This window comes from Scyliorhinus torazame, chromosome 1, assembly GCF_047496885.1.
Source record: "Scyliorhinus torazame isolate Kashiwa2021f chromosome 1, sScyTor2.1, whole genome shotgun sequence".
Classification (NCBI taxonomy): Eukaryota; Metazoa; Chordata; class Chondrichthyes; order Carcharhiniformes; family Scyliorhinidae; genus Scyliorhinus; species Scyliorhinus torazame.
In genome coordinates, this window is record NC_092707.1 from 156,270,366 (window position 1) to 156,296,463 (window position 26,098).

At 49.5% G+C, this 26,098-nt stretch overlaps 1 protein-coding gene across 1 annotated transcript in view; it reads right to left on the bottom strand.

The window, feature by feature from the left end:
• Nucleotides 1-774: 774 nt before the first annotated feature.
• LOC140415425 (lysophospholipid acyltransferase 2-like) overlaps nt 775-26,098 on the bottom strand; it is a 150,468-nt gene continuing 125,144 nt past the window's right edge. Inside the window, exons 7-13 of the mRNA XM_072501053.1 lie at nt 22,851-23,037; nt 11,791-11,983; nt 8,207-8,310; nt 7,876-7,940; nt 7,353-7,485; nt 2,257-2,408; nt 775-1,233 (exon numbers count right to left, since the gene is read on the bottom strand). Of these exons, the coding sequence (XP_072357154.1) occupies nt 1,041-1,233; nt 2,257-2,408; nt 7,353-7,485; nt 7,876-7,940; nt 8,207-8,310; nt 11,791-11,983; nt 22,851-23,037 (1,027 nt within the window). The 3' untranslated portion in view covers nt 775-1,040. The remainder of the gene's footprint in view (nt 1,234-2,256; nt 2,409-7,352; nt 7,486-7,875; nt 7,941-8,206; nt 8,311-11,790; nt 11,984-22,850; nt 23,038-26,098) is intronic.

Consider the following 26,098-nt stretch of genomic DNA (forward strand, 5'->3'; position numbering starts at 1 on the left):
CTACACCCGTCAAAGGCGCTGGTATGTACAGTGAGGCATTTCATTTCATTTCCTACCTGCCGGTCTGCCAGATTGAAATCCTGACCAACTGCGCCTTGGGAAAGGCAGCAGTAGAAATTCCCAACGATCAGAAAATATTGGGAATTGGTTGGGGGTGGGGGGGGAAACGGATTTGCCCAATTGCAAGGGAAGGCTGGCTTGACAGGCTGGGGAAGGGGGTGGTGTTGGTTGGGGAGGTGATGTGCCATCAATTAACACAAGACGAGTAGTGAACAAAACTGAGGCTTTAATAAGCTAAACAGGAAGCCTCCTGGCCACTGATCCCGAACTGGGGCAGTCCCGGAGGTCAGCCAGCTTTATACCGAGCCCGAGGGGAGGAGCCATAGGCGGAGCCATCAGGCAGTGGTTTACCACAATACATGTAGTACCATAACAGTTTACCACAATACATATAATACACTAACAGTGGTTTACCACAGGAGGGAAGCAATCTCCCTAACTTAAAGTAGTCACTTACCTCCTGGATACGACTACTCCTGCCTCCTTTTAGATGCCGTGCTTCCTGAATTCCAGGAAAACCATGCAGGAGTTGTGAATTTTAAATCACTACCAAAATACCAGGACAGGAGCCTCATTTAAATAGTATAATATCAGAGAGGCTTACTTAGACATCCTGATATTTCATGTGGGTTAAAGCACAAACATGGACCGCAGGGTGATAAATCCAGTTTGGGTTTTCCGACTGAGGCAATTTTATCCCCCTCCTCCCCTCGATTCTCTCCCACGTATCATTGTCACAGCGGGTTTGAAAATACCCCCCCCCCCCCAAAGGTTTGATCATTGCACACTTCATCTATCATGACTCAAAACCATTTTTTTTTCAGATAATACTGAATCAAGGAGCAGCTTTCAATAATATTGCGAATAACATTAATGATATTAGAAATGAGAAGATTTCTTTGGCTGCTTATGCTTGTATAAAATAGTCCATCAAATGTTCTGCTTGCTCCCTTATTAAGTTCTAGATGTCCCTTTCCCCATTAGTCAATCTTCATTTGATGGTTTTGGTAGCTGTCCACAAGTGCTCGTCCGTTCAGTTGCCCATTGCAATGGTGCATTATCACCGTTTGTTTAGTCACTAGGAGCTTCTGTTCCTTTGATGTACAGCTTCGTTTCTTTGGCAACACCAGGATAAGAATAAATGCGATGATATGTAAACCAAAGTACCAGGTCCTGAAAGGACAAAATACACATATTGAATTCACAGAACCTTACATTTAACCTATCGTGCCTCTTCCAGCTCTTTGAAAGATTAAACTCCAAACAGAGACACAGGAGATTGTCAGGGTGACCAACTCTTGAAGGGGGTTGGGAGAGTTTGGGGGACTAGAAACACTGAACTGCTAAATTCAAAGAGAGAAAATATACAGCATCAGCAGGTTCATGAAGGCTCAAATGGATTGCTCAGATAAAGGACAATGCCCACCACAACATCTAAATACAGTATAAAGTATTTTACTTAGTCAGCCTCCTGAACCCCATCGTGTTGTGCACACTGCTACCTTGAAGCTTGATGCTGCAGATGCTCCTTGCTGCCTCCCCAACACTCACACACACCACTACTCAACTCCCATCCCCTCCCCCTGACAGACAGACTCAGCAGACTATCCCCAAACCACCTTGCCCAGCTCATTCAGCAGCCCGTCACTCCTCCACCCCCCCTTGGGCCTGCCTGGAATACCTCCTTCTCTAGCCTGTCTGGGCTGCCTTCCTCCTCAGGCCCTTGAGGGTCACTGCCACACCCAACACCAGACTCCCCCGGAAATCTCATTGAGAAGCTACGAGAAGGGTGAATGCTGCCGCCAGTGAATGGTGAGCCACCGAGAAACACATGGCTGGGGGACAGGAGAACCCCTTCCAAAGAGTTCTGCTCTTTCCATGCTTAAAATGTGATTATTACCAACATCTGGAAACAAAATAACAAGGACGTATTGCACTCTTCACTGCCCTCTGAAATGACCTAGCAAGCTATTCAGTTCAAGGGCAATTAAGGAATTGCAACAAATGCTGGCCTTGTCAGTGCATCCCACATCCTGTGATAGGGTTATAAGAAAGATGCCCTCATTACTACATATTTACTGGTTATTAATAACAGGGCCTTAAGTTGCCTATACTACATTGTGCTGTCCTTGATAGCAAGGGACATAAATAACAAATCACTTTGAATTATTTTGTTAGTTTGACTCATTGACTTACCTGTAAAACTTGATTGATGAGTCAACAAATGGAAGGACAAATGGTGTCACAGTATAACTCACAACCATCTGTGTAGTAGCCCATGTCACTACGTCATAGAATGCCTTGCGTGTTGGCGAAACTAGGAAGCGGGGCCTCAGATTGTTTCTCACCTGAATAAAAACAAACGCACACAGGAAAAAAAATTAAACTTTTTGAGGAAATGGAATTGAGAGTCGGATCGGCTGTGGCCTAATCGAATGGTGAAGTTCAAGAGGAGAACGTCTAGACTATTTCTTGTTCATTCTCAGAATGGTAAGTGTTTTGAAGGGAAACTTGCAGGTGTTCCCAAGTGTCTGCTGTCCTCATCCTTCTAGATGGTAGCGGTTTAAGTGATTATTATTATTATTGTGGGTTTGGAAGGTGCTGGCAAAGAAACCATGGCAATTTGCTGCAGTGCATCTTGTGGATGATACATACAGCAGCCAGGGTGCGCTGGTGGTGAAGAGAGTGAAAGTTTAAGGCGGTGGCTGGGATGCTGAGCAAGTGGGTTGCTCTGTGCTGGATAGTGCCGAGCTTCTTGAATGTTGTTGGAGCTGCACTCATCCAGGTAAATGGAAAGCATTCCATCACACTCCTGACTTGTGCCTTGCAGATTGTGGGAAGGTTACTTAGGAGATGTATTCTGCTGCCATAGAATAACCGGCCTCTACCTATTCTGCTAGTCACAAGAAGCAATCTTTTGAAGCAATTGCTTGTTGGGGCCATTGTACAAATCGCCACACCCTTCACCCTGAACCTTTAGTTTTGTTTAAAATGTGTTTACGGGATGTGGGTGTCGCCAGTTAGGCCAGCATTAATTTCCCATCTCTGACTGCCCTTGAGAAGGAGGTGATGGACTGCCTTCTTGAACTGCTGCAGTCCATGTGGTGAAGGTACAAGAGTGCTCTTTGGATCTCCAACATCCATTCAACTCTGTTCCCCCATTGTTGGTCTTATCCCTGCTTCCTAACTCCATGTCTGGCTCCATCTCCCATTGCTTTGATTTCATTGACTATATTTCAAATCAGCAGAAAACTGTTGGAACTTCGCAACCAATTCTCTCTGCTTCACCTCTCTCGGTTCTTTTCTCCGATTCTGCTCTGAGTCATTTTTTTCATGGTTTAATTTGTGTTTTTTAAAAAATAATCTGACAGAGTACCCCAGTGATAAATACAGACCAGATATTGCGACCATAAACAGCACATTAATACAGAGACAGCTCTCCATAAGAAGACCATTGTCACCATATACTACAGGCCTCCCAACAGCCAGCGGGAGATAGAGGAGCAGATAGGTAGACAGATTTTGGAAAAGAGTAAAAACAACAGGGTTGTGGTGATGGGAGACTTCAACTTCCCCAATATTGACTGGGACTCACTTAGTGCCAGGGGCTTAGACGGGGCAGAGTTTGTAAGGAGCATCCAGGAGGGCTTCTTAAAACAATATGTAAACAGTCCAACTAGGGAAGAGGCGGTACTGGACCTGGTATTGGGGAATGAGCCCGGCCAGGTGGTAGATGTTTCAGTAGGGGAGCATTTCGGTAACAGTGACCACAATTCAGTAAGTTTTAAAGTACTGGTGGACAAGGATAAGAGTGGTCCGAGGATGAATGTGCTAAATTGGGGGAAGGCTAATTATAACAATATTAGGCGGGAACTGAAGAGCATAGATTGGGGGCGGATGTTTGAGGGCAAATCAACATCTGACATGTGGGAGGCTTTCAAGTGTCAGTTGATAGGAATACAGGACAGGCATGTTCCTGTGAGGAAGAAAGACAAATACGGCAATTTTCGGGAACCTTGGATGACGAATGATATTGTAGGCCTCGTCAAAAAGAAAAAGGAGGCATTTGTCAGGGCTAAAAGGCTGGGAACAGACGAAGCCTGTGTGGCATATAAGGAAAGTAGGAAGGAACTTAAGCAGGGAGTCAGGAGGGCTAGAAGGGGTCATGAAAAGTCATTGGCAAATAGGGTTAAGGAAAATCCCAAGGCTTTTTACACTTACATAAAAAGCAAGAGGGTAGCCAGGGAAAGGGTTGGCCCACTGAAGGATAGGCAAGGGAATCTATGTGTGGAGCCAGAGGAAATGGGCGAGGTACTAAATGAATACTTTGCATCAGTATTCACCAAAGAGAAGGAATTGGTAGATGTTGAGTCTGGAGAAGGGGGTGTAGATAGCCTGGGTCACATTGTGATCCAAAAAGACGAGGTGTTGGGTGTCTTAAAAAATATTAAGGTAGATAAGTCCCCAGGGCCGGATGGGATCTACCCCAGAATACTGAAGGAGGCTGGAGAGGAAATTGCTGAGGCCTTGACAGAAATCTTTGGATCCTCGCTGTCTTCAGGGGATGTCCCGGAGGACTGGAGAATAGCCAATGTTGTTCCTCTGTTTAAGAAGGGTGGCAGGGATAATCCCGGGAACTACAGGCCGGTGAGCCTTACTTCAGTGGTAGGGAAATTACTGGAGAGAATTCTTCGAGACAGGATCTACTCCCATTTGGAAGCAAATGGACGTATTAGTGAGAGGCAGCACGGTTTTGTGAAGGGGAGGTCGTGTCTCACTAACTTGATAGAGTTTTTCGAGGAGGTCACTAAGATGATTGATGCAGGTAGGGCAGTAGATGTTGTCTATATGGACTTCAGTAAGGCCTTTGACAAGGTCCCTCATGGTAGACTAGTACAAAAGGTGAAGTCACACGGGATCAGGGGTGAACTGGCAAGGTGGATACAGAACTGGCTAGGCCATAGAAGGCAGAGGGTAGCAATGGAGGGATGCTTTTCTAATTGGAGGGCTGTGACCAGTGGTGTTCCACAGGGATCAGTGCTGGGACCTTTGCTCTTTGTAGTATATATAAATGATTTGGAGGAAAATGTAACTGGTCTGATTAGTAAGTTTGCAGACGACACAAAGGTTGGTGGAATTGCGGATAGCGATGAGGACTGTCTGAGGATACAGCAGGATTTAGATTGTCTGGAGACTTGGGCGGAGAGATGGCAGATGGAGTTTAACCTGGACAAATGTGAGGTAATGCATTTTGGAAGGGCTAATGCAGGTAGGGAATATACAGTGAATGGTAGAACCCTCAAGAGTATTGAAAGTCAAAGAGATCTAGGAGTACAGGTCCACAGATCACTGAAAGGGGCTACACAGGTGGAGAAGGTAGTCAAGAAGGCATACGGCATGCTTGCCTTCATTGGCCGGGGCATTGAGTATAAGAATTGGCAAGTCATGTTGCAGCTGTATAGAACCTTAGTTAGGCCACACTTGGAGTATAGTGTTCAATTCTGGTCGCCACACTACCAGAAGGATGTGGAGGCTTTAGAGAGGGTGCAGAAGAGATTTACCAGAATGTTGCCTGGTATGGAGGGCATAAGCTATGAGGAGCGATTGAATAAACTCGGTTTGTTCTCACTGGAACGAAGGAGGTTGAGGGGCGACCTGATAGAGGTATACAAAATTATGAGGGGCATAGACAGAGTGGATAGTCAGAGGCTTTTCCCCAGGGTAGAGGGGTCAATTACTAGGGGGCATAGGTTTAAGGTGAGAGGGGCAAAGTTTAGAGTAGATGTACGAGGCAAGTTTTTTACGCAGAGGGTAGTGGGTGCCTGGAACTCACTACCGGAGGAGGTAGTGGAGGCAGGGACGATAGGGACATTTAAGGGGCATCTTGACAAATATATGAATAGGATGGGAATAGAAGGATACGGACCCAGGAAGTGTAGAAGATTGTAGTTTAGTCGGGCAGTATGGTCGGCACGGGCTTGGAGGGCCGAAGGGCCTGTTCCTGTGCTGTACATTTCTTTGTTCTTTGTTCTCAACATTCTTCCCTCTCGGTCAGGTTGTGTGATTAAGTCACATTCCAAAAACCTGAGCACAAAATCTCGGCTGATATTCTATACAGTACTGAGGGAGGGCTGGACTGTCGGACGTGCTGTCTTTCAGACGAGGTATTAAATTGAGATGCCGTCAGCCTCTCAGGCGAATGTCAGAGATCATTCACCTCAAATAAGAACAGGAGAATTCTCCCCAATATCCTGGCCAACATTTATCCCCCAGCCAACATCAAGAGGGACAGATGACAGTTTATATATGATCATTATCACTTGCTGTTTGTGGGAGCTTGTTGGGTACCAACTGGCTGTCGCATTTCCTATACTTCAACAGTGACTTTATTTCAAAAGTGCTTCATGTGACTGTAACGAGCTCTGGGACATTCGGAGGTTGTGAATGGCGCTATTTAAATGCGAGTGAAGGGGGGAGGAGGGGGAGTTGCCCCACAATGGGGAAAAAGTCAGACCCCAGGCGGGATTCTCCGACCCCCCGCCGGATCGGAGAATCCCCGGGGGCGGCGCGAATCCCGCCCCACCGCCGGCTGGCGTATTCTCCAGCGCTGTTTTCCGGGCGGGGGTGGGATTCACGCCACGCAGGTCACGGGTTGCTGGCAGCGCCCCCCCCCCCCCCCGCCCCCGGCAATTCTCCGGGCCCCGTTGGGCCGAGTGGCCGTCCGTATTTGGCCAGTCCCGCCAACGTGGGTTACGTATGGTCCCACATGGCGGGACCTGGCAGGTAAGTCGGCGGGAGTGGTTCTCGGGGGACGCGGGGGGGATCCGACTCCGGGGGCCCCACGGTGGCCTGACCCATGATCAAGGCCCACCGATCTGCGGGTGGGCCTGTTCTGTGGGGGCACTTCTTCCTTCCGCGCCGGCCGCTGTAGGGCTTCGCCATGGCCGGCGCGGAGAAGACAGCCCCCTGCACATGCGGCAAAATACGCCGGCCGGTCTGCGCATGCGCGAGATCACGCCGGCCCTTCGGTGCATGCACGAACTCGCGCCGTCCCTTCGGCACCGGCTGGAGTGGCGCCAATCCCTCTGGCGTCCACCTAGCCCCCGAGATGGGTGAGAATTCCTCACCTTGGGGGCCCGTTGACACCGGAGTCGTTGCCGCTGGTTTTCCCACCAGCATGGGGACTTAGTCCCCGGAAGGGATGATCCCGGCCCCAGATCCTTCAGTGTCTACAACTCTTTTGGTATAACTATACTGCAGAACACCAGTCCAAGCTATCCAGCGTCACTTACTGTTCTTGCTGCCAGTGTCATGAGCATGCCTGTGATGAAAGTGAAGTAATAGCCAGGATAAACACCATGCCATATTGCAGATAGAAAAAATGTCACCAATGTGGGATTGAATGGACATCGATCATAGCAGACTCTAATGGGAGACAACAGCAGCATTGATTAGTAACATTTAGCATCATATTCTATCATGGAATCATGGAATGACAAAGCACAGAAGGGGGCCATTCAGTCCATCATGCCTGTGTATGCTCTTCAGTAAAATTATCTAATTAATCCCATTCCCTTCTTTCGCATGGCTCTAAATATTTTCCTTTGAGTACATAGCCAATTTCCTTCTGGATTTTACTGTTGAATCTGCTATCACTACACTTGCAGACAATGCATTCTTGAATCACAATATCTTGTGTAAAATTTAATCATCCACATTTCTCCCCCCCCACCACCACCACCACCACCCTAGGACAATAAAATGGTCTGAAGCAGACTATGAGCTTGTGCTGTGCTGTAGACCAGAACTACCTACTCTTTGAGCCACAGTGCTGTTTGTATGTTCCAATTGTCAATAAACATCTTCAAGCTTGTTGCAAACTGAAAAATAAAAGCATCAATGAATTATAGTTCAGCCATTTTGTGGTAAAGGTGTGTGTGTATGGGGTGGACGAGTGGGTAAATCTGTGTGAGTGTGGGTAACTATCTAGGCGCATTTGTACCTAGATTATTTGTGGGTTATGAAGCGTGTGTGTAGATGCGCTTGTGTAGGGGTGTGTGTGTGTGTAGGTCTGTGAGTGTGAGGTGTGTGGATAGATGTATGAGTGTGAGTATTCATTTTGCATGTGTACATTTCCAGTTTGTACCTCTACTTTGATGATGTTAAGATTGGAGACCAGATCCCAGCGTGGATTACCGCGACTGTCATATCCACTGAATCCAAATCCGGCAGCATTATTGACGGCATCAGCTATGTGCAAAACAATCACAGTCACAACCAGTCCCATCAATCCTGTGCCTACAAACCAGCAGCTGCAGTCATGTAACACATCCAAACAAAGCTATTTTTCAACTTACACACTGGATGTCAGCATGGTTCAGTAATAGCACACTCACATCTGGGCAAGAAGATTGGAAGTTCAAATTCTACTCCAGGAACTTAAATACAAAACCTAGGCTAACAGGTCAGTGAGGGAGTGAGCATCGTTAAAGGTCCTGGACGGGATTGATCGTTGGCCGACACCGGAATTGGGAAAGGCAATTGGGCGGAGAATCGGTTTTGACGCCGGAATCGTGGTGGGCGCCAGTTTCACGCAATTCTTAGGTGCCTTGACAGTGGCATAAATGCGTTCCACTCCACACATACAGTAAAAGCCTTTGGCATACCATACGGGCCCGACCCCGTATTCACCGGGACCTCCGCAATGCTTCTCCTCCATTGGGACGTATTCCCAACGGCGCGGTTCACTTGTGCTTTTAAAAATTGTGAAACAAGCACCATGGCTGCTGAGGGAGAGAGGTGGGGTACGGAAAGTGTGCAACATCGTCATAGTTTGCTGACAGCTGTGCCGCTGCCCGGGGACTTCTACTAGGGCCGGGGGGAGGGGGGTGGGGTGGGGTGCATAACTGGGATGGTCAGGAGGTGGGTTGTGGGGTCGGAGTGGACGGGCTCAGAACACCATTGCCGCGGTCTGCAAGGCAGCCATGCAGCTGGGCACGCCGCTGACTGCCCACTGTGAACGTAGGGCCACAGGTTGTATGGGTGTCCTCGCGGGCCACCCTCCTAGGTGCCCTCTGGCCCCCGCGGGATGGGTGCGCTCCAGCACAACCAGTGCCATCTTGTTGGCCGGGATGAGTGTGTGTGGGGAGTGTAATGTGTATACGTGGTTGCAGCTTGTCAGCCTCCCGAGTGTCACTCACGCACCCAGCGAATCCCGCACCATTTTTCATTGGAAGGACATGGCGCCAGTGCTAGCCCCGCAACGGTCACTGAGTCGGTCCAGTTTTGCTGTCGTGGAAGTCTGCGAATCCTGCCCCTGGCTTAACACTTCGTCTCATGAATGGAGAATCCCACTGCCTGTCTTTCAGAGGAGATGCTAAACTGAGGTTAGGGGCCGGTTTAGCTCAGTTGGATGGACAGCTGGTTCATGCTTCAGAGCAAGGCCAATAGCGCGGGCTCAATTCCCGTATCGACAAGAGGTTATTCAGGAAGGCCTGCATTCTCAACGTTGCCCCTCGCCTGAGGTGTGCTGACCCTCAGGTTAAATAACCAGCAGTCAGCTCTCCCCCTCAAAAGGGAAAACAGCCTATGGTCATCTGGGACTATGGTGACTTTACTTATTAAACTGAGGTTACATCTAGTTACCCCTCAGGTGGGTGTGCTGGGAAGAGACACTTGCCCATCTCCTTATTGCATGTACTTTTGCAAAGAAGGTCTGGAGAGAAATGCAATGGTTTTTGCTGAAGTCCATCCCCAACAGCTCCGTGACGCAACACTCTGTGCTCTAGAGCTATTTCCAGGGTCTTACACCAAGACAAATATCAGCTGTAGCTGATCATCAACTTGGTGAAAGGTGCTCATTGGTCTGCCCGAAACCTGTCAATCTTCAAGTGCAAAGACCAAAGGCGCGATCCAACAGCCACACTGGGCCCGAAAAGCAGCTCGCAGAGTGGCCGCTGAAAGCCGGGAGTTCTACCCAGCTCGCCATGCCTCGCGATATCCAACATGATCTCACGAGATGCTGTGATGTGAATCCCACCCATTGTGGGCAGGATCACTTTTTGTCAAATCTGCATATTAGAGCGAGGCAGTTAGCCTCTCTCCAATCGTTTGGGGACCTCGGAGATCGGTACGCTGCTACACTGGAGAGTTCCGGCTAGCAGAGCTCCCCACTGTACAAAAGGGGGCTATGTGCGGCCTTGGCTGTGCCTTCTCCGTTCAGGCCCCTTATACAATGAGATTCGTGTTGAATAGCAATGTGTTTCGTGGCACTGCGAGCGCCAGGAAACACGTGGCAAAACACCCTCGCGAGGGGACTCGGTTCCCTTTTGGGAGAATGGCGCCCCAAGTGTTGGAGACTGGCACATTCCAAAGTTTAAGACTATATGCTGAGGGATACAATAAAGCTGGGGGCAGCCACTGCAAAGGCACAATAGAGAAAGGCCAACATCTAAAGCCTTTCAGCTATGGTACACCTAGCGGCTAGAAGCGGTGTAGAACCCCTCAGGCAGTACGCTGGACATTGAATGTACAGCATGAATATCAAGAGTATTGAAATTGTATTTAGGCACTTCAGAGTGGAACATGAGAAAACACGAGACTTCCAGAGAAAAGCCGAATTTCATTGCACTTTCTGCAATTTTCAAGTCGGAATGTTTAGTAACGTGCTTCCACAAATTTTATGAATAAAGTATATTTTGGGGGGGAAATATTCCCTCGCCACCATTTTGGAGAAGAGCAGTGGGGTTCATTTCAGTATCCTGCCCATTGGTTATCACTCATTAGCTTATTTGTGGAAGCTTCAGGCAGTCAATGAAGCTGCAGCATTTCATTCCTTGTGGCTTCGCTGAGGCATATTGCCAACCTGCCAACCCATGATTAACTGTGAGGGGCCACACTTCAGCCTCCTGCACAAGACAGAGGAGACAAACTTTATGCCCAATACTCTGGGAGTTGGCACAGGGAGGCTTGAAACCAGAGACAAAATGAAAGTTTACTCGCGATTCCTGTTCAGAACAAAGGAACAGGAGGACACCATTCAGAAATTTTCACCTATTCTGCCTTTTGATTAGAATATGGCTGACCTGCATCTTAACTCCATTTACCCACTACAGTTTTGTAACTCTAAATACCTTTGCCTAACAAAAATTTATCATTCGGAATTTTGAAATTTTCAAATGACCTCCACCATCAACAGTATTTTGGGGAATAGAGCTCCAGATTTTCACTGTTCTTTGTGTGATTCCTGTCGCTGCCCCTGAACAACCCAACTTTAATTATAAGGTCATGTCCCCTTGCTCTGGATTCTCCCATCAGAGTGAAATAGTTTCTATCAAATCTTTTCCAATGCTAAATACCTCAATTAAGTCACCGCTTAATCTTCTATACTCGCCTTGCCAATGCAACCTATCTTCATTTTATACCCCTGTAGGATGCGCAACCACACAATAACACAAACCCTTATAACCCCAATATAATTCTGGTGCGGGTTGAGCTGTACCCCTTCTTGGGCCCATACACCATTGATGTGGTACCCGACATTGTATGCAGAAATCCAAATGGGGTCTGAACAGAACTCTGCATGGCGATAGCATAACTTCAAGCCCTCTTGAAATGAAAGGCAATATTCACTTTTTAAATTACTTTTTATGACTGTCCGCTAGCATTTAGTGGTTTCTGCACTCAGAACCATAAATCTGCTACATGTGTTTGGTCTAATATTGTTCTTACCAATAGTCCACGCAAAATAATACTTGGGTCTGCAGGCGAGGAGAGAAATGTAGAGATAGAGCAACCGCCTGGGGATCGATGCTGTGACCATAAAGGTGTCATCTGTGTTGTAGGAGATGGGAAATACTTCTAAAAGCGACAGATGCATGAACACACACACGGCACAGATCAGTATCTTACGTCCAACAGCACCCTGTAGAAAGAATCAATTATATCCCAGACGATGAGGAGATTCCACAGCAACAGATGATTAACCCATAACTTTGAACAATCCCTGGTGCACGAGGGCATCGGTTTTACCCATTGCCACCTATCCCAAGTGCACATTCCTGAACACATACTGCTGCCTGTAAACTTAATTTGTTTAATGAACAGCTCAATCTTACAAAAGAAGAGTGAAATGAGGTGAATTTATTTTTCATGTAGTAATTTGTAGTGATCTGAAATGAAGCGGATTGTCTAAGTACTTGGGCAGCATGGTAGCACACGTGGCTAGCACTGTGGCTTCACAGCACCAGGATCCCAGGTTCGATTCCCCGCTGGATCACTATCTGTGCGGAGTCTGCACGTTCTCCCCGTGCCTGCGTGGGTTTCCTCCGGGTGCTCCGGTTTCCTCCCACAGTCCAAAGACGTGCAGGTTAGGTGGATTGGCCATGATAAATTGCCCTTAGTGTCCAAAAAGGTTAGGAAGGGTTATTGGGTTACGGGGATAGGGTGGAAGTGAGGGCTTAAATTGGTCAGTGCAGACTCGATGGGCCGAATGGCCTCCTTCTGCACTGTATGTTCTATGTTCTATGAAAAGGAACATTTTTCCCTGCAAAGGGAAAGGGCAGTCGGAGAGGGAGTTCGGAAAGGTTCCACTGTACCCAAGGCTGGTGGCACCAATTCTCTGTGGATGCCAGGAGTTACAGTCACTGAAATTGTGAAGCCTGAGAATTGTTGGTCAGGATATGTATCAAAGAATATGGATCGAAGGTAGGTTAATGTCGGAATATGGATCAACACAGGTTAATGTGGGAAAACAGATCAAAGTCAGGTTAATGTGGGAATATGGATCAAAGTCAGGTTAATGTGGGAATATAGATCAAAGCCAGGTTAATGTGGGAACATGGACCAAAGCCAGGTTAATGTGGGAACATGGACCAAAGCCAGGTTAATGTGGGAATATGGGCCAAAGGCAGGTTACTATGGGAATATAGATCAACACAGGTTAATGTGGGAATATGGATAAAAGGCAGGTTAATATGGGAATATGGATCAAAGGCAGGTTTTTGTGGGAATTTGAATCAACACAGGTTAATGTGGTAATATGGATCAAAGGCAGATTAATATGGAAATATGAGACAACACCGGTTAATGTGGGAATATGGACCAACACAGTTTAATGTGGGAATTTGGATTGACGCAGGGTGATGTGGGAATATGGATCAACACAGGTGAAGTGAGGATATGGATCAACATAGGTGATGTGGAAGTATGGATATAAGGCAGATTAATGTGGGAATATGGATCAACACAGCTTAATGTGGGAATATGGATCAACACAGGTTTATGTGAGAATATTGATCAAAGGCAGATTAATGTGGGAATCTGGATCAAAGCAGGTTACTACAGTTCAGCCGCAGATTGGCAGGCATCAGGTTCATAGAAACATAGAATTTACAGTGCAGAAGGAGGACAATAGGCCCATCGACTCTACACCGGCCCTAGGAAAGAGCACCCTACTTAAGCTCATGCGTCCACCCTATCATCGTAACCTAACCATTTTGGGCAGAAAGGGACTATTTTAGCATGGCCAATCAACTTAACCTGCACATCTTAGGACTATAGGAGGAAACTGGAGCATCCAGAGGAAACCCACGCAGACATGGGGAGAACGTGCAGACTCCACACAGTGCACTGTGTCCCAAACAGTGCAGCACTCCCTCAGTACTATCCCAAACAGTGCAGCACTCCCTCAGTACTATCCCAAACAGTGCAGCACTCCCTCAGTACTATCCCAAACAGTGCAGCACTCCCTCAGTACTATCCCAAACAGTGCAGCACTCCCTCAGTACTATCCCAAACAGTGCAGCACTCCCTCAGTACTATCCCAAACAGTGCAGCACTCCCTCAGTACTATCCCAAACAGTGCAGCACTCCCTCAGTACTATCCCAAACAGTGCAGCACTCCCTCAGTGCTGTCCCGATAAGTACAGCACTCCCTCAGTACTGTTCCAAACAGTGCAGCACTCCCTCAGTACTGTCCCGAACAATGCAGCACCCCCTCAGTACTGTCCCGAACAATGCAGCACTCCCTCAGTACTGTCCCAAACAGTGCAGCACTCCATCAGTACTGTCCCGAACAATGCAGCACTCCCTCACTACTGTCCCAAACAGTGCTGCACTCCATCAGCACTGTCCCAAACAGTGCAGCACTCTCTCAATACTATCCCAAACAGTGCAGCACTCCCTCAGTACTGTATTGGGGCATCGGTCTTCATGTTGAGCCCAAGTTTCTGGAGTGGAACTTGAACTACTAACCTTCTGACTCTGAGGTGAATGCTGAGCCACAGCTGACAGCCACTCCAAAAAAAAGGTATTAACCATGTGATATACAAATAAAACTATTTGTTAAAATGTAATGGTGAGCTCTGTAAGATGCCTCCCTTCACTGGGCAACAATCCATCAGCACTTCTGCAAGAGCATGCAGGGAGCCAATACAGCCACATTGTGGCACTCTTTACAAAGAAAAGAGTTTCAGTCTCATTCAGACTGAAGTGTATTCTGCCACAACCAACAGCAGGGCCGCACTTTCAGAAAGTCAGTACTCCTGCACAAAAGCAATGCCGTTCAGATATTACACACAGCACACATGGAAAACTAGAACAACCCCACGATTCTAACAGAACTCAGTCGGAAAGCCCAAGCGTTTTTCCAACTGGGTTTAAGCGAAGACCGTTCTGATTGATCACATAATTTCTTCCAAAGAATCCCTAGAGTACAGAAGGAGACCAGTCAGCCCCTCCAGTCTGCACCGACAAAGAGCATCCTACCTTGGCCCAGTCCCCCGCCCCATCCCTGTAACCCCGCCTAACCTGCACATCCCTGGACACTAAGGGCAATTTAGTATGGCCAATCCACCAACCTGCACATCTTTGGACTGTGGGAGGAAACCGGAGCACCCGGAGGAAACCCACGCAGACATGAGGAGAACGTGCAAATTCTACACAGTCAACCCAGGCCAGAATCAAACCCAGGTCCCTGTTGCTGTGAGGCAGCAGTGCTAACCTCTGTGCAACCATGCTGTCCACAATTCCTTCCTCATTATTAAAGGGATCCAGAGCCAAGACGGTGTGCTCTTGCTGTTGATCAGTGTGTTAAAAAAATACATCCTGATGTCTGTCCTAAACCTGCCCACATGGACCCTGCATGTTACTGTCAAATTGGTGCCCCTTATTTCAGGTTTACTTTCTTTACTCCATTGAGTATTTGCTTACAACGGCAAAACCATTAAATCAAAGGGTCCAGCTATAAACACGCTGCTTACTCATAGGTTCTTATTGTGCACCGATCGCCTGCCACATTCCCTACGTTACAACATTTTTTTCCCAATTAAGGGGCAATTTAGCGTGGCCGATCTACCTACCCTGCACATCTTTGAGTTGTGGGGGTGAGACTCACGCTGACACGGGGAGAACGTGCAACCCTACATCACAACATTGACTAAACCTCACAAAATGTACTTCATTGGCTGTAAAGTTCTTTGGGGTTATCCGGAAGACGAGAAAGCTGTTATAAAATGACAATTCTTTCGAAAGGAACAGAAGGATATGTTGATAGAGTTAGATAAAGAGGAGGTGGTTCATGTGCAGCACTAATGTCGGCATTAATCATTTGGGCTGAATGGCCTGTTCTGTGCTGTAGATTCAATGGAGCATTGTTACTTATTTCAGCTCTCTTCTATTATTGGAGTTGTTTCCAATTGGTTACCTTTATTCCTTACAGCCACTCTATCTTTTGTGTTTAGACTTGCATTATTCCTCCCATATTACCCCCACCATCCACCCAATAACCACTCCACACCTTCTTAGTTTAAAAGGTCATCCACAGCCCTATTAACCCTTTCCACCAGGACACTGGTCTAAGTTTGGGTCAGGTGGGGCCTGTCACAGGGGCACACCTCCTTCCTAGCTTAGCACAGCCGTCACGGTCCCACAGAATGGAACTCCTCCCTCTCACATCAGTAACGCGCTCATCTTCCTGTTGTGCTTATTTGTGTCAATTAGCACACAGTTTGGTTGTAATCCGAGGTTACCACGTATTTACCATATCAGGAAACCACAAGAACCAATCTGAAGGAGAATGATATCACCGTTAAACCTTGCGGGGGAAATAGGTTCCCCTTCTCCCAATCCCCCCCCCCCCCCCCCGGTGTTTATGATCTTGCTTTGACCTGAGATGAATTTCTAGGTCTCTTTGTCCAAAATTATTATTTTTAAATAAAAATTTAGAGTACCCAAATATTTGTTTCCAATTAAGGGGCAATTTAGCGTGGTCTATACACCTACCCTGCACATTCTTTTGTGTTGTGGGGGTGAAACCCACGCAAACACGGGGAGAATGTGCAAACTCCACACAGACAGTGACCCAGAGCCGGGATCAAACCTGGGACCTCGGTGCCGTGAGGCAGCAGGGCTAACCCACTGCGCCACTGTGCTCCCCTCGCTTCGTCCAAAATGATACATATTTCACATATCTGTTTCCAGCTACCTCCTCCATTGATACTGGCTATTTAATACAACGTGTGATCTTAACAATGAAGATCCTTTGGAGGGAGATTTTGAAAGTTCACCTCAATTTCACAAAATATAAAATTAAGGCAGTGAATGGAATGTTGGCCCACGTTTCAAGGGGGCTTCAATGTAAAGGTGCAGACGTTCTACCTGAGTTAGTCAAAGCTCTAATAGGCCCTGTCTGGAGTAATGGGCGGGATTCTCCGACCTTCCACGCCGGACGTGGGGGGCAGAGAATAGCTGTTCACGCTGGAAATCCGGCACGACAGTGCTCCCGCGATTCTCTGCGGACCCGCCAGTCACACACGCGCGGTCGATGCGGCGCCGGTTGGGGGCCGTTGGAAGAGGCCCCCGCGGCGATTCACCGCAGTCAACCGGCTGAGTTCTCGCTGAGTAAGCAGCGAGTTTATAGCTGGACCCTTTGATTTAATGGTTTTGCCTTTGTAAGCAAATACTCAATGGAGTAAAGAAAGTAAACCTGAAATAAGGGGCACCAATTTGACAGTAACATGCAGGGTCCATGATGGGCAGGTTTAGAACCTGATGTGGTACCAGGTTCACATCTGGTACCACCCGGCAGGAGCTCGGACCAGCGGCCGCAGTGGCGGTCCTGGTGGGGGGAGGGGAAATCTGACTCAGGGGGTGGCCTCAGCGGTGGCCAGGCCCGTGATCGGGGTGTGGTGAATCACTGTAATAGGAGATGTAAGGTAGCACCTGCACTACAGATTCGCCAGTAGCTCCTGCTGGCTGGCTCCGCCCACGGAGAACTGTATAAATATGCATGACCTCCAGTGCCCTGCCATTTCGCCAGCTGCAGCAGGAGGCCACACATCTGACTGTAATAAAGCCACAGTTGTACCCAACTTTAGTCTTTGTGCAATTGATCGTGCATCAATTTATTACAGTCAGATTTTCCACAGAATGGATATCCGAATTACGCCCAATCACCTGCAGCTGGATCCGCACTCGCCCGACGCCAGGAAAGACTTTACTCACTGGCTAGCATGTTTTGAGGCCTACAGCAAGGCAGCGGACCCTGCGCCAACGGAGTCTCAGAAGATAAACGTCCTGTACTCCAGACTGAGCTCCAGCATGTTCCCGTTGATCCAAGATGCCACGAATTACACAAAAGCAATGGAACTCCGAAAGGAACACTACACACAGAAGGTGAACACGCTCTTCGCCAGGCATGTGCTCGCCACCCGCTCGCAACTACCTGGTGAGTCCATCGAAGACTTCTGGCGGGCTCTAATTCCACTCGTCCGGGACTGTGACTGTCAGGCAGTTACGGCCGCCGAACACGCAAATCTCCTCATGTGCGATGCCTTCGTGACGGGGATTGCATCGGACCGCATCCGAGAACGATTACTGGAAGGGGCCACGCTCGAACTGGCGGAGGCAAAAACCTTGGCGCTCTCCATGACGGTCGCATCCCATAATGTACAATCGTACCCTTCCAGCCGCGCTGCCCACCCTTCTACTCCTTCCTACCCCTACTGGACCCCGCCGACGACCTCCTCAGCCGGGGCCCTGCCTTCCCAATATGCCTGCGCCGCACGATGATCCGTGCACCTCGGGGGTCCCCACTACTACTTTTGCGGTCAGCAGAAGCACCCCCGCCAACACTGCCCGGCTCGCACTGCAGTTTGTAAAGGCTGCAGTAAAAAGGGCCACTTCGCGGCTGTGTGCCAGACCCGCGCACCCGCTGCAATTGCGCCCACTATCACCCCCTCCCCCACGCCAGACGCACAATGCGAGCCGCCATCTTGTTCCCCTTCGGCCACGTGTGCCCCATGGCCGCCATCTAACCCGACCCCGCGCTGTGCGCACCATGGGCGCTGCCATCTTGTCCCAACCCCGCAATGTGCGCACCATGGGCGCCGCCATCTTGTCCCCCACAGGGTCTCCGGACATCCCGACATCTGCACACGCTCACCACCCGAAGCATCCGATGGCTACCGCACAACCTGGCCACCGCTTCGACGATGGTTAAAATCAACGGCCATGCGACCTCATGCCTGCTGGACTCCGGGAGCACCGAAAGCTTAGTTCACCCAGATATGGTAAGGTGCTGCTCCCTCACGGTCCACCCTGCCAATCAAAGGATCTCCCTAGCCTCCGGATCCCACTCCGTCCCGATCTGAGGCTTTTGTACAGTCACCCTCACGGTCCAGGGCGTAGAATTAAGTAACTTCCGCCTCTATGTCCTTCCTAATCTCTGCGCTGCACTCCTGTTGGGCCTGGACTTCCAGTGCAACCTCCAGAGCCTCATCCTCAAATTCGGCGGGCCCTTACCCCCCCCTTACCGTTTGCGGCCTCGCGACCCTCAAGGTCGATCCCCCCTCCCTTTTTGCCAATCTAATTGCGGATTGCAAGCCCATTGCCATTAGGAGCAGATGGTACAGCACCCAGGACAAGACCTTCATCAGGTCCAAAGTCCAGCGGCTGCTTAAGGAGGGTATTATCGAAGCCAGCAACAGCCCCTGGAGAGCCCAAGTGGTAGTGGTTAAAACTGGGGAGAAACACTGGGGACTACAGCCAGACCATCAATCGGTACATGCAGCTCGACGCGTACCCCCTCCCACGCATATCTTATATGGTCAATCAGATTGCGCAGTACCGGGTCTTCTCAACAATTGACCTGAAATCCGCCTACCACCAGCTCCCCATCCAGAAGTCGGACCGGCCATACACTGCCTTCGAGGCGGACGGTCACCTCTACCACTTCCTTAGGGTCCCTTTCGGTGTCACAAATGGGGTCTCGGTCTTCCAAAGAGAGATGGACCGAATGGTCGACCAGTACGGTTTGCGGGCCACCTTTCCGTACTTAGATAATGTCACCATCTGCGGCCATGACCAGCAGGACCACGATGCCAACCTCGATAAATTCCTCTGCACTGCCACTCTTCTCAACCTGACCTACAACAAAGAGAAGTGTGTGTTCAGCACGACCTGGTTAGCCATTCTTGACTATATAGTCCAAAACGGACGTCTCGGGCCCGACCCCGACCGCATGCGCCCCCTCATGGAACTTCCCCTCCCCCACTACCCCAAGGCCCTCAAACGCTGCCTGTGTTCTTTTCCTACTACGCTCAGTGGGTCCTAAACTATGCGGACAAGGCTCGCCCACTCATTCAGTCCACCCAATTCCCCCTTGCGGCCGAGGCACAACACATTTCGCCCGTATCAGAGCAGACATCGCCAAGGCCGGGATGCGCGCAGTGGACGAGTCACTGCCTTTCCAAGTAGAAAGCGACGTCGAGCCGCCACTCTAAACCAGCAGGCAGACCCGTGGCATTCTTTTCCCGCACCCTTCATGCCTCTGAAATTCGACACTCATCCGTTGAAAAGGAGGCCCAAGCTATCGTTGAAGCTGTGCGGCATTGGAGGCATTACCTGGCCGGTAAGAGATTCACTCTCCTTACAGACCAACGGTCGGTAGCCTTCATGTTCAATAACACACAGCGGGGCAAGATCAAAAATGATAAAATCTTGCGGTGGAGAATCGAGCTCTCCACCTATAATTACGAGATCTTGTATGGCCCCGGTAAACTCAACGAGCCCCCAGATGCCCTCTCCCGAGGTACATGTGCCAGCGCACAAGTGGACCAACTCCGGGCCCTACACGACAGCCTTTGTCACCCGGGGGTCACTCGATTGTACCATCTGGTCAAAGCTCGCAATCTGCCCTACTCCGTCGAGGAAGTAAGGACAGTCACCAGGGACTGCCAGGTCTATGCGGAATGCAAGCCGCACTTCTACCGGCCAGACCGTGCGTGCCTGGTGAAGGCTTCCCACCCCTTTGAACGCCTCAGCGTGGATTTCAAACGGCCCCTCCCCTCCACTGACCGTAACACGTACATTCTCAGTGTGGTCGATGAGTACTCCAGATTCCCCTTCGCCATCCCATGCCCCGATATGACGTCTGCCACCGTCATCAAGGCCCTCAGTACCATCTTCGCTCTGTTCGGTTTCCCCGCCTACATCTACAGTGACAGGGAATTCTCATTCATGAGCGATGAGCTGCGTCAGTTCCTGCTCAGCAGGGGTATAGCCTCCAGCAGGACGACCAGCTACAACCCCCGGGGAAACGGGCAAGTAGAACGGGAGAATGGGACGGTTTGGAAGACCGTCCAGCTGGCCCTACGGTCCAGGAACCTCCCAGCCTCTCGCTGGCAGGAGGTCCTCCCTGACGCTCTGCACTCCATCCGGTCACTATTGTGCACCGCCACTAATAACACACCCCATGAACGTGTTTTTACCTTCCCCAGGAAGTCCACATCCGGGATATCGCTCCCGATTTGGCTCGCTGCTCCAGGACCGGTCCTTCTCCATAGGCACATCCGACTCCACAAGGCGGACCCCTTGGTGGACAGGGTTCACCTGCTCCACGCCAACCCTCAATATGCCTACATTGAGTTCGCCGACGGCTGCCAAGATACTGCCTCACTCAGGGACCTGGCACCATCAGGTTCCACCCCAACGCACCCCCCCACCAATGCGCCCCCCCCATCTCCCACCGCGCCGCCAATAGTGACCCCACCAGACCACACCCCCCCCTCCCCTTTTCCGCACAAGAGGACGAAGAGGACTTCTGCACGCTCCTGGAGTTCCCCGATGACTGGCCAGCATCAGCACTACCACCACCGCCATCGGTGCCACCTCCACCACCGCCAGCACCGACTTCACCGCCACCGTTGCGCCTCTCCCAACGAATCACCAAAGCTCCGGACTGGATGAACCTTTGACGGACTCCGGACCGTCAACATGGACTTTTCTTTCCCTACCACAGGACATAATTGCACTAATTGTATATAGTTTCACGTCACCTCCGCCGGACTCATTTTTAATAGGGGGTGAATGTGGTGAACCACTGTAATAGAAGATGTAAGGTAGGCCCTACACTACAGGTTCGCTGGTAGCTCCTGCCGGCTGGCTCCGCCCATGAAGAACTGTATAAATATGCATGACTTCCAGTGACCTGCCATTTCGCCAGCTGCAGCAGGAGGCCACGCATCTGATTGTAATAAAGCCACAGTTGTACCCAACTTTAGTCTTTGTGCAATTGATCGTGCATCACGGGGGCCACCAATCAGCGGGCCATCGCGATCTGGGGGGGACCTATCTTTCTCCGCGCGGGCCCGCTGTGTGGGTCCGCCATATCGGCAGTGCCAGCGCCGAATTGGCTGCATGCGCGGCCGCGTGGTCTGTACAGCAGGGCCCTGCCGGCAGCCAGAGCTGCGGGGCGCACGCCGGGGCCTTGCTAGCCCCCTGGGAAAACGAGGAATCACCCCGGACGTTCGAGGAAAAAGTCCGGAGTGATTCTCGCCCGTTTTCCGGCGGACGTGGGTACTTAGTCCCCAAAAGGGAGAATCCCGCCGAATGTGTTTAGTTCCGGACAGAATACATTGAATGAGGGAATGATTATAACATAGAAAGAGGCCATTCGGCTCGTCGTGTCTATCCCAGCTCTATGAAGGGATATTCACCTAGTGCCACTCTCCTGCCTTTTCCCAAGGCTCTGTTGAATTTTTCCTTTTCAGACAGTGATCCAGTTTCCTTTTGAAAGCCTCGATTGAACCTGCCTCTACCACACTGTCAGACAGTGCATTTCAGATCCTAACCACTCACTGCATGAACAAGTATTTCCTGGTGTTGTCATTGCTTGTTTTGCCGAATACTTTAAATCTGTGCCCTCTGGTTCTAAATCCTTTCATTAATGGAAACAGTTTCTCCCCATCTACTCTGTCCAGACCCCTCATGATTTTGAACACCTCTATCAAATCTCCTCTTCACCTTCTCTTCTCCACGTAAACAATCCCAGCTTCTCCACGCAAACAATCCCAACTTGTCCAATTTATCTACACAACCAAAGTTCCTCATCCCTAGAACCTTTCTCGCAAATCTTTTCCACATTCTCCATAACACCTTCACAACCTTCCTAAAGTATGCAACAAAGAAGTGGATACAGTACTCCAGTTGATGCCAAACCAGTGTTCTATACATGTTTAACATAACTTCCTTGCTTTTATACTCTATGCTCCTATTAATAAAGCCTAGGATACGGTTTGCTTTATTAACCATTCTCTCAACCTGACCTGCCACCTACAGTGATTTATGCACAGATACATCCAGATCCCTCTGCTCCTGTAGCCTCTTTAGAATTGGAACAATGTCTAAATTACGGTTACAGTGCAGACATGCAACTATATGCATGTGTGTGCTTTTATCTATTAAAGTTCATTTCAACAAAAAATCAAACCATGGCCAGATTGTTAGCATACCAGAGATGAAGGTTCATCAGGGAGACACTCATTGCTCTTCTTCCCATTAGCAAGAGGTTTTGTTCTCATCTCAAAATTTCTGCCCTCAATGAAGCTGATGTAATCGTTAAACGAGTGCAGAGGTCCTGCAAGGATTCCCATGAAGTTGAGGTTGTAGCTTAAGTACTCAAGTAAACTTGGTATTCGCCTGAAAGCACATATAAAAATGTCTCACTCCAAAAGTGTTATAGGAAGAGCTACATATACCCAAAATATTGCACCGCTGTGCTTGAATACCCACCTCATACATATACATACGTATACATACACACACACACACACAGTGTTGACATAGTAAAGGGATGCAGGCTAAGGATAGTAATGTTATACGCCCATCAGATCCTTTAGGTCGATTAATCTTTGTATTTGTTCCCTGTCTATAGAGATGAAAATTAGCTCTCGGAGTTTTGAAGCTCTGAAGGTTTATTCTAATAACATTCTCATCCTAGTTTTCAAATCCCTCCATGTTTCCACCACTCCATATCTATGTAATCTCCTCCAAGTCTACCGATCTCTGCAACCTGACCTCTGGAACATCCACTGGCGACTGTGCTTTAACTGCTACCCATAGAAGGAACCACAGAAGCGATTTCGGCCTATCATATATGCCAACCAAAAAAAGAGGAAAAAGAAACCAGCCACTCATTTAAATCCCACTTTCCACTGGTCCGAAGCTTTGCAGGTTACAGCACTTCAGATACAGACCCAGGTACCTTTTAAATGAGCTGAACACTTCAGCCTCTACCACCAACTTAGGCAGTGAATTCCAGACACCTACCTCCCTCTGGGTGGAATAGGTTTTCCTCATGTCCCCTCTAGTCCATCTACCAATCACCTTAAATTTCTTCCCCTTGGTAACTGGCCCCTCAGCTAAGGGAAACAAGTCTTCCCTGTCTACCCTATCTATGCCCCTCATAATTTTGTACACCTCAATTAGGTCCTCCCTTAGCCTCCTCTGTTATAAGGAACACAACCGTAGTCTATCCAATCTTTCCTCACAGCTGCAATTTTCAATCCCTGGCAGCATTCTTGTAAATCTCCTCTGAACTCTCTCCAGAGCAATTGTGTGATTCCTGTAATGTTATGACCAGAACTGGACATAAACCTCCAGCTGCGGCCTAAACAGCATTTTATACAGTTAGAACAGAGAACAGTACAGCTCAGTACAGGCCCTTCGGCCCACGATGTTGTGCTGACCATTTATCCTAATCTAAGGCCAATGTAACTTTTGTGAGGGCCACGAAGAATCCAGCACGAGTTTTAAGAATACAAAGTAATAACATTTACTTACAATAACATATATATATATAACAGCAGCAGCAACTTCCCTTGCTGCTCACTCCTTCCTGCTGGTTCCAAACTGGCCAGCTTTATTTATACTTGGAGTTTACTAATGGTTTCTCCGCCCCCCCTCATGGGGAAGCTCATACTCCCACAGGATTGTGGGATTGTCATCAGTCCCCAGCCAATGGTAAGTAGGCAGGTTGTAACATCACTCCCCCCCCCAAAGTCCAAGGAATCCACCAAAGACCCTGGCGAAGGAGGGCGTCGGACACGTTTTGCCGCAGGCCAGACACCATTTGCACGAGGCGCTGGATCGGGCGGCGTGTAACGAGACGGAGACTGGCGCTTCCGTGATGAACGGCGTAACGGTTGTACATCCACGGCCCGTGGGCCCGAGGATTCCCCCTCTGATGCGTCCTGTGTCTCCATCTCGGAGTCAGAGTCTGCGGCCTCCATCATCTCAGCGATTCTATCTCCATGCGGTTCTGTAACGACCTGCGCAGGCTTTGAGTGAGGCACCAGAGGAAGATTGTGACGACTACCTTCCATTGTCTCTGGTCTCTGTGGCTGTAGAAATGAGCTCCGGGGATGGGGAATCTTTGGAAGGGATAGTCTTCTGGACCGAACGTGGTCTACATGTTTGCGCTGGAGACGACCCTGGGCTTGCACCTGGTAAGATATAGGGCCCGTTTGGCGAAAGATTACGCCAGGAACCCACTGGGCACCACCAGCAAAATTCCGAACGAACACTGCCGGGCACAAACTGCCAAATCGGCCGGTGCCAAGAAAAACCATGACCCTGCCGTTCTTGTTTGCGGCGTACTTTTGCGCCAATATTTGGGAAAACCATGCTAAGGCGGGTGCGAAGTCTCCGGCCCATTAGGAGTTCTGCGGGAGCTACCCCAGTCACCGCATGGGGGGTGGTCCTATACGAAAACAAAAAGCGAGCCAGTCTCGTGTCCATTGACCCGGAAGACTGCTTCTTTAGGCCTCGTTTGAATGTCTGCACTGCGCGCTCTGCCAACCCATTTGAAGCCGGGTGGTAAGGGGCAGTGCGGATATGGCATATGCTGTTCATCTTCATGAACCTCGCAAACTCCTCACTCGTGAATAGAGTGCCGTTATCCGTGACCAGCACCTCGGGGAGGCCATGCGTACTAAAAGACAAACGCATCTTCCCAATGGTTGCGCAGGACCTCTATGCACCTCTATGCACCACTAACCATTTAGACTGGGCGTCAATTAATAGAAGAAACATGGATCCTTGAAAAGGGCCTGCGAAATCCGCATGCAAGCGCGCCCAAGGCCGCCCTGGCCATTCCCAGTGATGTAGGGGCGCGGCCGGCGGAAGCTTCTGATGCTCCTGGCAAATGGAGCAGTTTTGGGCCACCTTCTCAATGTCGGTGTTGAGGCCTGGCTACCAGACATAACTCCGGGCCAACATTTTCATTTTGGTCACACCTGGATGCCCATTGTGCAAGTCTCTTAGTATCAGCTCCTGTCCTTTTTCCGGGACAATCACACACGTCCCCCACAAGAGGATGCCGTCTTCCACGCTGAATTCTGAAAGCTTGGAGGAAAATGCCCGCAACTCACCTGGGAGCTGTCTATGCTGCCCACCATACAGGACTATGTGCCAAACCTTTGACAGGACTGGCTCCGTCTGGGTCCACTCACGGATCTGTGATGCCATGACAGGCAAGGTATCCATAAAATTTAGGGTTGCAACCACCTCACCGGTCGTGGGGGTCGACATGGGGCTGGTCGATAGACTCAATCGGCTCAGTGCGTCGGCTTTCACTATCTGCGTTCCTGGTTTGTGCGCCAGAGAATACTCGTATGCAGCAAGCAACAAAGCCCAGCGCTGGATCCGTGCGGAAGCAATGGGCGGTATTGGCTTATCCTCTCTGAAAAGTCCCAGCAGA